This window comes from Rhinopithecus bieti, unplaced genomic scaffold (genome assembly GCF_001698545.2).
Source record: "Rhinopithecus bieti isolate Rb0 unplaced genomic scaffold, ASM169854v2 scaffold_31531, whole genome shotgun sequence".
NCBI classification, from domain to species: domain Eukaryota; kingdom Metazoa; phylum Chordata; class Mammalia; order Primates; family Cercopithecidae; genus Rhinopithecus; species Rhinopithecus bieti.
Genome location: NW_016814088.1, coordinates 91,366 through 105,244, shown reverse-complemented (window position 1 = coordinate 105,244; position 13,879 = coordinate 91,366). Strand labels below are relative to the sequence as shown.

General features: G+C 40.2%; 1 protein-coding gene across 3 annotated transcripts in view; it reads right to left on the bottom strand.

The window, feature by feature from the left end:
* LARS2 (leucyl-tRNA synthetase 2, mitochondrial) overlaps window positions 1–13,879 on the bottom strand; it is a 163,964-nt gene that overhangs the window by 61,380 nt on the left and 88,705 nt on the right. For all 3 annotated transcript variants that reach the window (XM_017849609.1, XM_017849611.1, XM_017849610.1), the window contains 3 exons: window positions 12,643–12,802; window positions 3,187–3,291; window positions 177–292 (listed from right to left, as the gene is read on the bottom strand). In XM_017849609.1, the coding sequence (XP_017705098.1) occupies window positions 177–292; window positions 3,187–3,291; window positions 12,643–12,802 (381 nt within the window). The remainder of the gene's footprint in view (window positions 1–176; window positions 293–3,186; window positions 3,292–12,642; window positions 12,803–13,879) is intronic.

Genomic DNA, 13,879 nt, shown 5'->3' with positions numbered 1-13,879 from the left:
TGGACAAACTTTCAGATCTTGAAGAATATTATTTTGTTTTCATAGAGATATGAGGCTACAAGGCTGTTAGGTATGGGGACGAGTGAAGGAACAGGTTGTAATTTGCACCTGAAGGAAAATGTCTATCAAAATCGCATCAAGGTGATTATTCTGGAAGTAAGTTCTTAGGCACCAACCTCAGCAGAGCTGCTCAGTCTCTCTGTGCCATCTGGCAAAGTTTCAATGACTTCAGAGTAGGCCAGGCCCAGGGTTTGGGCTAAGATGGTGTCCTCTGAGCTAGTACTGGGAATTCCTATTCAGAGGAGAAGAAAACAAAACATTTCCTTCACAAGTGCCCAAATCACAAAACAACTGACAGTACTGACACCCAGCTTTAGCTTCTTAAAGGAGACTATCTCTTTTAGTTACAGAAGTTTTAAAACCACATCACATTAGTTGGGAAAATGGAACATGGTCTTGGAGGAACCCACTGCCAAAATACAACTAGTTTACCATATTGGTATTACCTCCTTTAAGTCTTTTTCCTCTGCTTAGTTTTTGTTTTTGTTTTGAGACAGAGTCTTGCTCTGTTGCCCAGGTTAGAGTGCAGTGGAACGATCTTGGTTCACTGCAACTTCCGCCTCCCGGGTTCAAGAGATTCTCATGTCTCAGCCTCCAGAGTAGCTGGAATTACAGGCGTGTGCTACCATGCCTGATTAATTTTTGTATTTTTAGTAGAAAAGGGGTTTCGCCACGTTGACCAGGCTGGTCTCGAACTCCTGACCTCAAGTGATCGCCCACCTTGCCCCTCCCAAAGTGCTGGGATTACAGGTGTGAGCCACTGTGTCCAGCCTATTTTTTTTAAATAGTTACAATCCTAATATACACATTTTTGAGTGCTTTTTTTTGCCACTGAAAATCATAAGCATTTGTGGAAGCCTCTTCCTTGAATTCCGTCAGTGGCAGAGGGCAGTGGGTTTCTCTCGAGAAGCAGGGCCGACTCCTCCAGCATTTCCCAGCAATCCTAGGAAAATCCACTCAGTCAGGAAGTCAAAAGCTAGTAACTATGTTTTGTTCCCAAAGGCAATAGTACATTCTAAGTAGGCATTTATTCTTCAACCCACATATGTCCTTGAGAAGTTGGGCATTAATAAATTGTTCACCCAGAGGGGCCAAGGCCTGCTGTTTTAGTTTTGGATATTCATAAAAATGGGTTTTTTTTTTTTCTTCCCAGCTTTTGGTTCTGTAAGGGCAGGATTTCTCAACCTTGGTACTACTGACATTGTGGACTTCGTTGTGGGGGTTGTCTTGTGCATTACAGGATGTTGAACTGTACCACTAGCACTCCGTGAGTTGTGACAAACAAAAATGTCTCCAGAATTGCTAAATGTCTCCTGGTGGCAAAATCTCCCCTGGTTGAGAACCTCTGTTATAGGGTCAACCGTCAAAGCAGGTGACATACTCATGGATACACCACATTGTGTGAAAACTGAGAGATACAAAGCTAAGGGTATTGCACAAGGTGCTTAAATCAGATTGGAACAATGCCCTAAAACAGTGGTTGAAAGTTTGGGAGACATGTTCTAAAGCTCCCAAATATGATGAAAAGCTCTGTGACATGATGAAAAGTTCTGTAGTGTTCTAGCTGAGATTATAGACAAAATGCGTCTAATGCAGTGAATAAATGTTGAGTGGACTTGAAGGATGAGGACAAATGGCAAGCAATAAATAATACCAAAAGCTGTTCATATTCAAGAAGGGAAAATAGTCATTTACTATATTCTAAAATAGAATTTGGAAGAACTAGGAGTAATGTTTAAAAGGAGACACTGTAACCACAAAATGTATTTGGCCGTATAAAGAATGCCTCAGGCCATGGCGGTAGTCATGTTGCGCTCAGTTGAACGTGAACTATTTCTAACAGTGCAGGTGGGAGGCAAAAACACCACTTTATCTCCTGTTTATTTCTGCTCTTGTTCTTCTTGGAGGGCAAAAGTAAACATTTGGAAAAGTTAATTATGAAACTATGGGACATCAAGACAACAGGAGAGACAGTTTTCCATATGCACCTAAAAAATCCGATTTTTTTCCTTCAAAACTCTCAATATTGTGTCAGTAATTTGATTCAAAATATCAAACAAACAAACAAACAAACAAACAAAAAACTCCCCAAAAGCCACATCAATAAAACTGCCTTTATGTTTATCCCAGCTGGTTATATTAATACATTTTACTAACTATAAAATGCATAAAAGTAACAGAAGGAATTATTTCTTTAAACAACACACTTTCTAGGTTTAAATGGTTAGAAGAGAGTAACACGAATTTTCTGCTTTGACATTTCTTCAAACAATTTCATCAAAAACTGATCTGAGTGTTATGAGGGGAAAAAATGTGAATTTAAGAAGAAATGCTATTTCTGTGTGCTAGGAAATAGTGTGGAAATAACTTTCTCTGCAAGGTTTCAGGACTCTGGGGACTGGCTGGAACCTACAGTAGTAATGCTGGTAATGAAAAATGCACAGGTCTGTCCTAAAGGAGGCAGATTTTGGACAAAGCTGTCTTTAGGTTCCCTTCTCTTTGTTCATTCTCAGACTTCCTGTTACATGACGATAGTTTAGAACGCTCACGAATGAGCAAGGCTGCCAAGGACATCCAATTTACAGTTCTAAATATGCCTTCAATTTTACTGCTGTTTCACAATCCTTTTCTTGAATAGCTCGAGTTCGCCTCCTCCACAAAGCCTTCACCAAAACCCAGCCCACATCGATCATTTGTGCTTCATTTGAACCCCCGTCCCAGCAGTTGCTGTTGGTTCTATGAGTTTTCTTTTCTTTCTTTTTTTTTAAAGCTGGTAGTATACCTGGGATGGTTCTATGAGTCTTGAAACTGAATTTTCATCTGAGCTGCATTGTTCCTCATATCATATGTACAAGTCTTAACAACAAACTCTACTGGCAAGATTTGTAGGTCAGATATTTCTAATTATTCTCAGTAGCAACTAGTAAAGTGCAATATACCTAGTTTATTTTCAAAATGTAGTTCTGAAACAAGGGATGACTAAATGAAGGGCTATTCATTTTTATGAGGAAACAAATCAGACCATGGAATCAATAGTCAGCTCTTCCAGATGACAGCAACAGGGGAGTATTTTGATCCTAAATCTGCAAAATATACTGTTGTGGTTACATTTTAATAGCTGCTTACCTATTTTTGAATCCAGAGAGCCTTCCAAGTCAGCTCTGGCCAAAATAACGACAGGGACCTCCTGCTGGGTGAGCATGTTCACAGCCATCACGGGCGTGAGGCAATCTGAAAATGAGAGCAAATAACTGTGGATGCCATTCAACTGAGACACCAACACCATCTGAATCTCGGAGGAAACAAGTGAGAAAAATAAGCACTAGAACTTCTGTGCTTTGTGCTAATTGTTAAAGAAGTTGTCCTTTGTAGATAATTCACACCAGTGAATAATCGAAAGATTAAATACGCACATGAGAAAATGTTCTTCCATGCTCATGAAATTTGAAAAAGCATTTTTGCTTTCCAGATGGTAGAGTAATGACATTCCCATCACCGTCTTTTCCTTTTGAAAAATACCTCAAATATACAGAAGATGAGAAACACAAAGTCTATCTATAGTGAAACCAAGGACATCAGAAATTCCAAACCATCATAACACTTGAAGAGGGAAGTGGAGAGGGAGTAGAAAATGAACAGAAAGGAGGGCAGAGATTTCCAGATATCCTAAGACAAAAGAGTTCCTACCCACTTACCTTTTTCTTAGGAGATACTGGAGAATGTGTTCCAGCAAAATGAAGGGGCAAATCAAGGAAGGGACAGACATAGGATCCAGGAAACAAGGGATCTAGCAAAGAAAAAAGTATGAGGACACTCAAAGAACAAAGACGGAGGGAAGTTCTAAGAGACCAGGTTGCAGCAGAGGTCTGGAGAATGACCAGGTCATATCTGAGCAGTACACAGTGAGTACCCTGGGAAGCATCTCTGGGAAAATAAGGAAATTGATAGATTACCTGGCAGGTTGGAATGTACAGAAAACTGCACTAGAGGAGTTTCAAAGAAATATGGGGCATGTACAGGAATACTTAGCTAGAAATTCAAAGAATACAAAGTAAATGAAAAAAAAATGAAGACATTATGAACTTTAGGAAAATAAAAGTTATATAAAAGGAAAATGTATTTGGCTCAGTTGTGAACAATATTTATGTGGCCCTAATAAAACACTTAATTTGGATTTACTCTAACATTGTATTATTGTATTATGTTACAACACAATAATTGTATTACAGGTATTGTTCTAACATTGTATTATGTTATTTAAAATAACATCTTATTTTACATTTATATATATATAAGAATTTTTTTTTTTAGAGATGGGGTCTTGCTATGTTGCCCAGGCTGGTCTAAAATTCCTGGTCTCAAGTAATTCTCCCACCTCAGACTCCCAAAGCGCTGGGATTACAGGCAGGAGCCACTACACAGCTAACACTCTATCATCTTAAATGAAGTGTATTACAACTACTATAACAAGGAGATAAGCCATACGTGCATATATGTGAATTTATGGAGAGTTGGAAGCATAATGACCTAAGTAAAGTCCCAACGGAAGAAGAGATGACAGACGGTAGACAATTAGTGAGTTCACTTGACTTAATTTACAATATAAGCAATTAACAGTTATAACTTATGAATTCTTACTATTTATAATACTTGCCATGTTTTAAGACTTCATGTAATTGTCTACTTTGCAAACCCCGAAATTAAAATAAGCCTAAGATTTAGATCTATATTTAATTATTTTTAAGATATTTATTTATTTAGAAATAGAGTCTCACCCTGATCCTCCCACCTCACCTTCCTGAATAGCTAGAACCACAGGTGTACACCACCAAACCTAGCTATTTTTTTTTTTTTGTAGAGCCAGGATCTCCCTATGTTGCCCAGGCTGGTCTCAAACAACTGGGCTCACACAATCCTACCATTTTGGCCTCCCAAATTGCTGGAATCACAGGTGAGAACCACTGTGCCTAGCCAGGGTCTGTATTTCAATGAGTAATGATTGACTATAGGCATCTAAATCAGCCCTTATCTTTCATCACCTTGGGTGTCAGGAAGCACAGAATGAGATATGGTAGGGTAACAGTGAAATGCAACCACCACGGGTCTCCAGCCAGCACCCATGGTACAGATGTATTAGCTGGGAGACACCTGTTGCTGGAGCTGAGTGCAGACTCACTTCTCAAAGTAGAGACCTGTATTTCTGATTCTACACTATCTTTTCTTATCTTTTGTTTTTTGGAGACGGGGTCCCACTCTGTCACCCAGGCTAGAGTACAGTGTTGTGATCTCAGCTCACTGCAACCTCTGCCTCCCAGGTTCAAGCAATTCTGGTGCCTCGGCCACCCAAGTAGCTGGGATTACAGGCGCATGCTACCACACCCGACAAATTTTTGTATTTTTAGTAGAGATGGGGTTTCACCATGTTGGCCAGGCTGGTCTCGAACTCCTGACCTCAGATGATCTGCCTGTCTCTGCCTCCCAAAGTGCTGGGATTACAGACATGAGCCATCGCACCCGGCCTCCACACTATCTTTTCTCAAAGAAGAAAGTTGTATTTTCAAATTTTGCAATTGTATGATGTTATCAGGAGACTGGGAGGTGAGGGGTGGTAGAATAAAAGTCAATAGGTAACATCTAGAACTGGTGAATCAAAAGACAGCAGTATGAGCATATATGGCATATGGACAGGCATACAGACAGGGACGTCAATGCCAGAATAACAGTGGGTGGCACAGACTACCAGTTGACCCCTGTACCTGCCTCCTCTTCTGACTCAGCAATACAATGTTGAGTTGGACACACGGCTGTTGTGTTTAGCTAATGGAAGCACTGTTCAGCCTCCCTTGCAGCTAGGTGTGGCCATGTAGGATATGCAGAAGCAACTGTTAGATCACGGCCTCAAAGGGAAGGAGCACGCCCTTCTCCCCACCCTTCCCCACTTCTTACTTCACTGGAATGCAGATCAAGTGTAGAGCAACTTTGAAACACAGAGAAGAACAAAACTCTAGAAGGGCAGAGCAGGAAGACAAGACAGAGGATCATTGCCCTAACCACCTCACAAAGTAGACTTATCACACATGCTCAAGAGTTTCATGTGGGTAGAATAAACTGCTGTTTATCTAAGCCTCTGTCATAGCCACCAAACTTATATTCTAAGTAACACATACCTAAAATAAAAGTGTTTGGGTAAGGAGGCTGCTTTTACTGTTCTTGTTATTGTTAGTACTCTTTAACTTTTCATATAACATATGTATATTACTTGGACTTTAAAAAACAAATTGGTTTTTAAAAAGAGTGATCTTGAAGTATTATCATTTTATATCTGATAAGTTACCAAAACGTTTTAGCAAGGTGACACTAATGTTTGTGACGTCACTGTGAAATGCATACATCACGGGATATGGCACTATAAATTGATATAGCCCTTTCAGAAACCGTGTAGAAATAGAAATAGAAAATAGAAAAATAGAAAAATGTTTGTAACCTTTGACCAAAAAAACCTCACACTTGGAAATATCTCCTAAGGAAAATTCTATGAAGCAAAGAGCCATGTGGACATAAATGGTCACAGCAGTTATCTCCATAATAGCCCCAAACACGAAAAAAGCCCAGTGTTCAACATGATGGGAAAGACTTAGGATATTAAGGTACATTGAGTTGATAAGACATTATGTATGGATTAAAAAATAATAATTTAATTATTCTTCACAATTAAAAAACAATTGTGAAGCCTGCATAAAAACACAGAAATGTTTCCTGATAGCATATTAAGTGAAGACCAGAAAATAAAGAGGCAGAAGCAGCCTGATTTTTAAGATTATGTGGGAACGTGAGTTAAAAAGTAACATGACCATGTGCAAAAGAAAGAAGTTGGACCCTTACTTCATGAGCATATATAAAATTAACGTCCAGGCGGGCGCCGGTGGCTTCAAGGCTGTAATCCAGCATACTTTGGAAGGCCGAGACGGGCGGATCACGAGGGTCAGCGAGATCGAGACCATCCGGCTAACCGGTGAACCCCCGTCCTCTATAACAATACAGGAAAACTAGCCCGGCGCGGTGGAGGGCCCCTGTAGTCCCAGCTACTTGGGAGGCTGAGGCAGGAGAAGGCGTAACTGGGAAGGCGGGAGCCCTTTGCAGTGAGCTGAGATCCGGCGTCCAATGCACTCCAGCCTGGGCCGACAGAGCAAACTCCGGTCTCAAAAAAAAAAAAAAAAAAAAAAAAATTAACTCCAAATGGATTAAAGATCCAATTGTAAGATCTAAAACTATAAAGCTCTTAGAAAATAAAATAAATCTTTGTGGACTTTTATTAGGCGATGGCGTTTTAGTTATCACCAAAAGCAAAAGCAACAAAAGAAAAAATAGATAAACTGAATTTCATCAAAATGAAAACTTGTGCTTCAAAGGGCTTCATGAAGACAAACTCTCCGAAGTGGAAAACAACTGAGTAAATTACATATCTGATAAGAGACTAGTATCTAGAATATATAAAAATGGTTAAAATAATAATAAGACAAACTAAAATTAAAAATTAAAATGAAAATGAATTTTTTAAAAGGGGCAAGAGAACTGAATAGACATTTCCCCAAAGAAGACATATAAATGGTCAATAAACACATGAAAAGATGCTTGACAATGCTAGCCATCAGAGAAATGCAAATTAAAACTACACTGAGATACCACATCATATACACAAGGATGACCATAATCAAAATGATCACCAACAATAAGAAGAGCTGGTAATGATGTGGAGAAACTGGAATTCTCATACACTGCTGGTGGGAATGTAAAATGGTGAAGCCACTTTGGAAAATGGTCTGGCAGTTCCTTAAACTTCATGGCCCAGCAATTCTACCCCTAGGTATACTGCCAAAGAAATAAAAACATATATCCACACACAAATCTTTATTAATGTTCATAGAATTCATAATATAGTAAAAAAGTAGAAATAACCCAAATGCCTGTCAATTAATAAAATGGATAAATAAAATGTGGCCTAGCCATACAATGAAGTATTACTTGGAAATAAAAAGGAAAGAAAACATTATGCTAAGTCAAAGGAGCCAGACAATAAGATGACAAATATTATATTTGATTCCATTTACATGAAATGTCCAGAATAGGCAGATCTATGGAGACAGATGGTAGATTAGTGATTGCCTAGGGCTAGAGATGAGGCAAGAATTGGGGAGGGATGACTGCCAGAGGGTCTGAGATTTCTAGGATGATGAAAATGTTCTAAAATTGACTGTGGGGATGGTTGTATAAATTTGTGACTATATTAAAAACCATGGAATTCTATATATTAAGTAGGTTATTATATGGTATGCTCAGTTGTTACAAAACAAAGTAACATGAAAAAATGTAGTGTACTGCTTGAAAGAGTTGAACTGCTTTTTATTACACAGAAAAGTTATATTATAACAGTTTTTCAGGTAGGACAAAAAATTGGTCTTTGAACTTAAATATTAGCAGATTTGCAATGAATGCATGGTAGCAGCTCACATGCTATACCTGGTCAAAATCTATTTCCTAGAAACAACATAATTAAAATCAAAGTTCCTGAATAGGTCTCTAGTGTTCTCCATATTTCTCGTGTTTCCTTTGTAATTACTAATGTGTTCAGCAATCACTCCTGTGCTACTGATGTGATGCAGGAATCCCAAAATCTGAAGAAACTGAAGCATTTCCCATAGTAGTTAGATAACAGCAAAACACTTCAGTAATTACAAAGAAAACATTAGACAAAAAGGTATCTGTCCTTCACCCTCAAGGCACCCACTGCAAAGAAGGCCGTCTCTCTCACCCTCTGGAAAAACAGACAAATGACTTTTATTTGGTGTTCACCAAGGCAGCAGTCCATATAACTAGTTCCTAGGCATACTTCATGGAAACAGGGCTTGGTGGGCAAGTGGGTGTGACAAGTGTTGCCTATGACTTCCTCTCTCAGACAGTTGCAGTGCACATTAGCACAGCAAAGATTCTGAGAAGTCCAAAGCAAAGATACCCATTTATTTTTGTTTATTCCAGATTTTTTGAGCACACAAGCTTTTCCCTTCACATAACATCAAAGAATTCTACTTGAAACAGTTTGATGGAAAACCAAACCATTACCCCAGAATTACAGATCTGCTCTCACCCTTTGTCCTCACCTCATACCGATGCTATGCAGACAAGAGCAAAACAACAGTGAGCAATTAATTATTACTTAATGTCCTGGGGCATCCAGGGAGGCTCTTGCTCTCTAATGTGCCTGTAATGTGTCAATAACAACAGAGTTCCAAGTTGTCCTTTAGAGAGACCTCATCTGCCCTTTCAGCAAAAAATATATTGTGTAGATAGTCGGTGACTCAGAGCTAAAATGTGTGGTTCAAAAGCCCCAGGGTTTGAATATTTTAATATTAGGAATGTAAGAAAAGATTTCAGGAAAAGACAGAACAGCTTCTAGAACTCTGATGATATTTCCCCATTGATGCCTTTTATGGTTTCTAGTTCCTATCAAATCAGAGCTTACATAACATGACTTAAGTCAGATTTGGTCAGCTGAGAAAAGGAGGCGACGTCAATGATTATGGAAATAAACTAAATTTCAAGAGCTCTAGGGGAACACCTTGCTTTTTTTCCTCTCTTAAAGGAATCTGTGCCAAATTAAGGATGCTAAGTAAAAACAGTTCATTTAGAACAATAACATCGGCAACCCAGTTGGCCAGGCTAGAAATCAAGGAATCATCTGGGGATCCTCCACCCTCGCAGCTTTCCACAGACCTCTCAGATCGGTTCCCTCCCTCCATCCTGACCCCTGATGTTCTGGGGGCCTCGCCATCTCTTTCCACAATTAATGGGGTCAGCCGGCCTGCCACTCTAGCATTGCCCTGGCCACATGGGTCACTCGCCTCCACAGGGCCCCTCATGGCTCCTTCTCTACCCACAAGGTCCTCCAAGACCACCTTAGCTGGCAGCCCCATTATGTGCTCTGCCAAGAAGGCTAAACTTACAAAGCTTATGTGACCTTCCTTAAGTCACATGGATGGATCTAGGACCAGAATCTTGGTCATCTTGGGCCAAATCAGGAGCTGATATGTAGAAATAAACATAGCAACAACAGGAGCTCATGACTGAGAACTGAAACTCCTGCAAATGATAAATTTAGTCACAACTGTGCACTTCCATGACACTCAGTGGTCACTGCTTTAACACAAATCATCCTTAAAACCTGACATTCGATGAAAAAACTGAGGTGGTCAGCAATGGTAAATGACAGCAGTGACACAACATCCTGGTTTAAAATGTAATCCCAAAAGCCAGAAGAGGCATAAATCATACATTCCTAGGGTAATCTGAATTCACCTTTTGGTGAATTACACTCAATGCACTGTACTGGCCTTCTGTGACTACGATGTCAAAATCCAGGGACTTGATGTGCAAATTAATCCAGAGATTTTGAATACATTGACATCTGCAAAAAGAATATTTCTACTCTGAAAATTAGAATTGGAAAATTTTATTGCCAAGTGTAATGTTCCATTTGGAACAATTTCAGAGATTATTAAAAAGAGGGGAGAAAATAATGAGCCCTTCAAATGGAACATTACACTTGGCACTAAATTTGCCAAAATGAAATGACGAGGCCAGGTCGGGTGTGTCGACATCCATGTGGTCATGAAAACAGTGCTGTCTGCATGTACTAAAAAAAGTCTCAATTTCCTACATATGAAAATGTTTTGAAGGTATACAGTGCCTTTCATCTCAGGAACTCCAACCTCTATAATTTGCTAGCTCCTTAACAAATTATAGCTCCTCTATTAATATTCCCTTATTTTCATTTGTGTCCCCAAATTAGCCATAAGAGAAAATGTAAGGGCTAGAGATGTTTCCATGTTTTAGTTCTTCAATTTTAGATATTATTCAGCCACCATACCCCTCAAGGAATATCAAATTGCTCATGAGAGTAAAAACTATGAGATTTCCCTTTAAACTAAACAGTTGAAAAGTATCCAGTTTTTCTTTTGAGCAAGTAGAGAAAATAAACCTGAGAGAGATAGCTATATTGGGCTTTATAAGCACACATAGAAATTTTAACTCAAAAGACTCTTTTCTCTATTTCAATGCATATCACAAAGAGGTGAAACTGAGGGGTGACATCTGCCTTGTGTGGGGTGAGTGGCATAAGCATCTGGCTGTCCTCTGTTCTGCCTCCCAGGGGCATCCAGTTAAGACTGGAATGTCTCATCTATGTCCCACCAAGAGTGCACGCAGCAGGCTCTTTAGAAAGTGCTCACTGATTTGAATCCGGCTTTAATGGTCTAAGTAAACAATTAAAGTCATAAGCAGAGAGAAATTGGGATGACATTGTCTATCTCTCCAACCTAGTATTAGGCAGTGTTTCATTCTGGTCATTTCAAAGATGGCAACTTAATATCATCATCCAAAACATTTTTTTAGTCAAATGCTATTTCAGACCCCAATAATTCAGATTGTATACTTTAGGTTGAAGTTTATAGTCATGAAAGAGAATAGGGATGAGATATTTGTGGAAATATTTAAATTACTGCAGAGACTTATTTCTAACTTAGAATGGACTTCTTTTCACCTACCCAGGCTTCATATCCCTTTCTCTGGTAATAGCCCTCAAGTTTGTTTTGGAGAACTCCCCCTCCCTCCCTGGGGACAATCTTTGTGGTCTACCAAGGAAGGTGCCTGGCCTCCCTTTGCCAAGAAAGAGGCTGGGGGCCCCCGTTACACCAGTCAAACACCTTTCCCTGCGAGAGGAGTCTTGAACCAAGTGCTTCAGGCACTGAAGGTGGGGTTAGAGCAGAATTACTGACAGTGGCATTCAGGGGACTGTCTGTGAGTTCCTGCTCCCCAAACTCTCAGGGCTGCACTCTCCAAGTCTTCTTTCGGACTGGCTCTTCAGCTGTTCCTCTAGCAACGGTCTTTCCCACAGCCTTCCAATGTGTTCCCCTTTTCCTCTGGGTAGTCAGAGATGGATTCTGTTGCTTGCAACCACAGAATCTTCAAATCTTCAGGGACCAAGTACAACTTGATATGCCGATTCTAAGTCAGCTTGATCCATTCAGAAAGCAGGTACGTTAAAAATCTGTATGGAGCAAGACGCTGCTCAGATGACCACATGAATTCTTTAAAACAATAAAATTAAGTTTGAAAAGTTTGCTCTCATTCTTACTGGCTTCCCTCTGGTCTCTGACAGTGTAGCTTTATTTGATGGTGAAATTATAAATTAGGAGAAGATTCTATTCCTAATAGAATAGATTCCTATATCTTTTCCTAATTTATAACTAGGAGAAAAGAACTTTAGATTATATTGAAAGGGAGAGAGCTGCGCTTTCAATCAGAAGCTCAAGACACAGACAAACTAGTAACTCATGGAGAAACCAGGGGTAATAAAAAGATTTTCAGAGCTCTTTTTTATCCTCATGTTTCAAAATAAAACAAAAGTAAGGCTAAGGCAAAGAACGACCCACGCAATATGATATACAGGAAAGGACCTTGAACTCTGGGAGGCGCCATCCAAATGTAAGGCAGCAATACTACCACTTGAGCCGTAACTTGCCAACTCACCTTTGCCAGGGACAAGAGCCATCCTCAAGGCTTCCTTCAGAGAGCTGTGCCCATGTAGGAGTCTGTGGCTGGGCGAGATGGCCACATGGGAGGTGCCATAAATGGCTTCAGGGGTGGCCGTATAGGCAGTCAGCTTTTCTCCCGTGGCTTGACCATGAACCTGGTGGTAGGAAAGAAGAGTGACGTTATTTCTCAGTCCTCCCTTTGGGCTGTGTTGCTCCCTAACTGTATCCCCTTCCCCTTCCCTCCTCATTCCCCAACAGCGACCACAGCTCTGACCACTGGGCTAGGGGTGTGGGGATTGAGATGGTGCCTGGCAGAAGCTGAGAAGAGGATCACAGTTCCTTTTTCAGAAACACCTCCTACCACTTGCCCCACACCGGGCATGCAGGCATTCCCAAGTTGAAGGTGGTCCAAGAATGCTCAGAAAGACACTTTCCTGGCTTTTCTGGCTCCTTTGTTCACAAATCAAAAATAACTATTAGTGTTACATTGTTTGTGTTCTGAGAAAGAAGCTGTATTTTCTTCAAGGATATAAGGGTAGAGTAGAAAAAAAAAATAAAGGCATCTACTTTTCTAACAAGAAAAACAGGTGCCAAGGTTATTACTGTTTTGAAGAGAGAAAAGATGGCCTGAGCTGAGTTCATGACTATGAGTCCCAAGAGCTAGTTAAAACGCCTTCTAAGAAAGACGCACACATTAGCCATCTACTGAGTGCCAATTAATATGACAGACATGGAGGACACAGAATGGACAGGTGCTACTTCCTTCATTTATTCAAACACATTGACAGAGTGCCAGTGATGAGCTAAATACAGTCTACCACATGGCCTAAGTGCCAATTAGGTGTCACCTATGGAGTCAGAATTGGGGCACAGAGGCATAGATGTGGCCTACCCTGTAGGACTGAGATGCTTCCTTCCTGAGACACTATGTTGCCCCATCTCATTTTCAGGTGGGTCCAGGAATGGAGATAAAAACATGTTCATAGTAAAATGTTGGGCAAAGAAGAAAGTGTAGAAGATATTCCACACGTAGTAGCCGGCAGGCCCAGAGACCCACACCAAACGCTAGTTAAGAAGCAAAGGCCTTTGACATGAGGACCAGACTCAGGCTAATGCAAAGGCCCTGAAAGAGATGGCCTTGCACATTTAAACAAAAGTCACAGCAGGACTGAATTTCAGAACTCTCGTCACCTTCTTGGGAAAGCAGTAAGAGGAAAAGCTCAGTCCAGGAT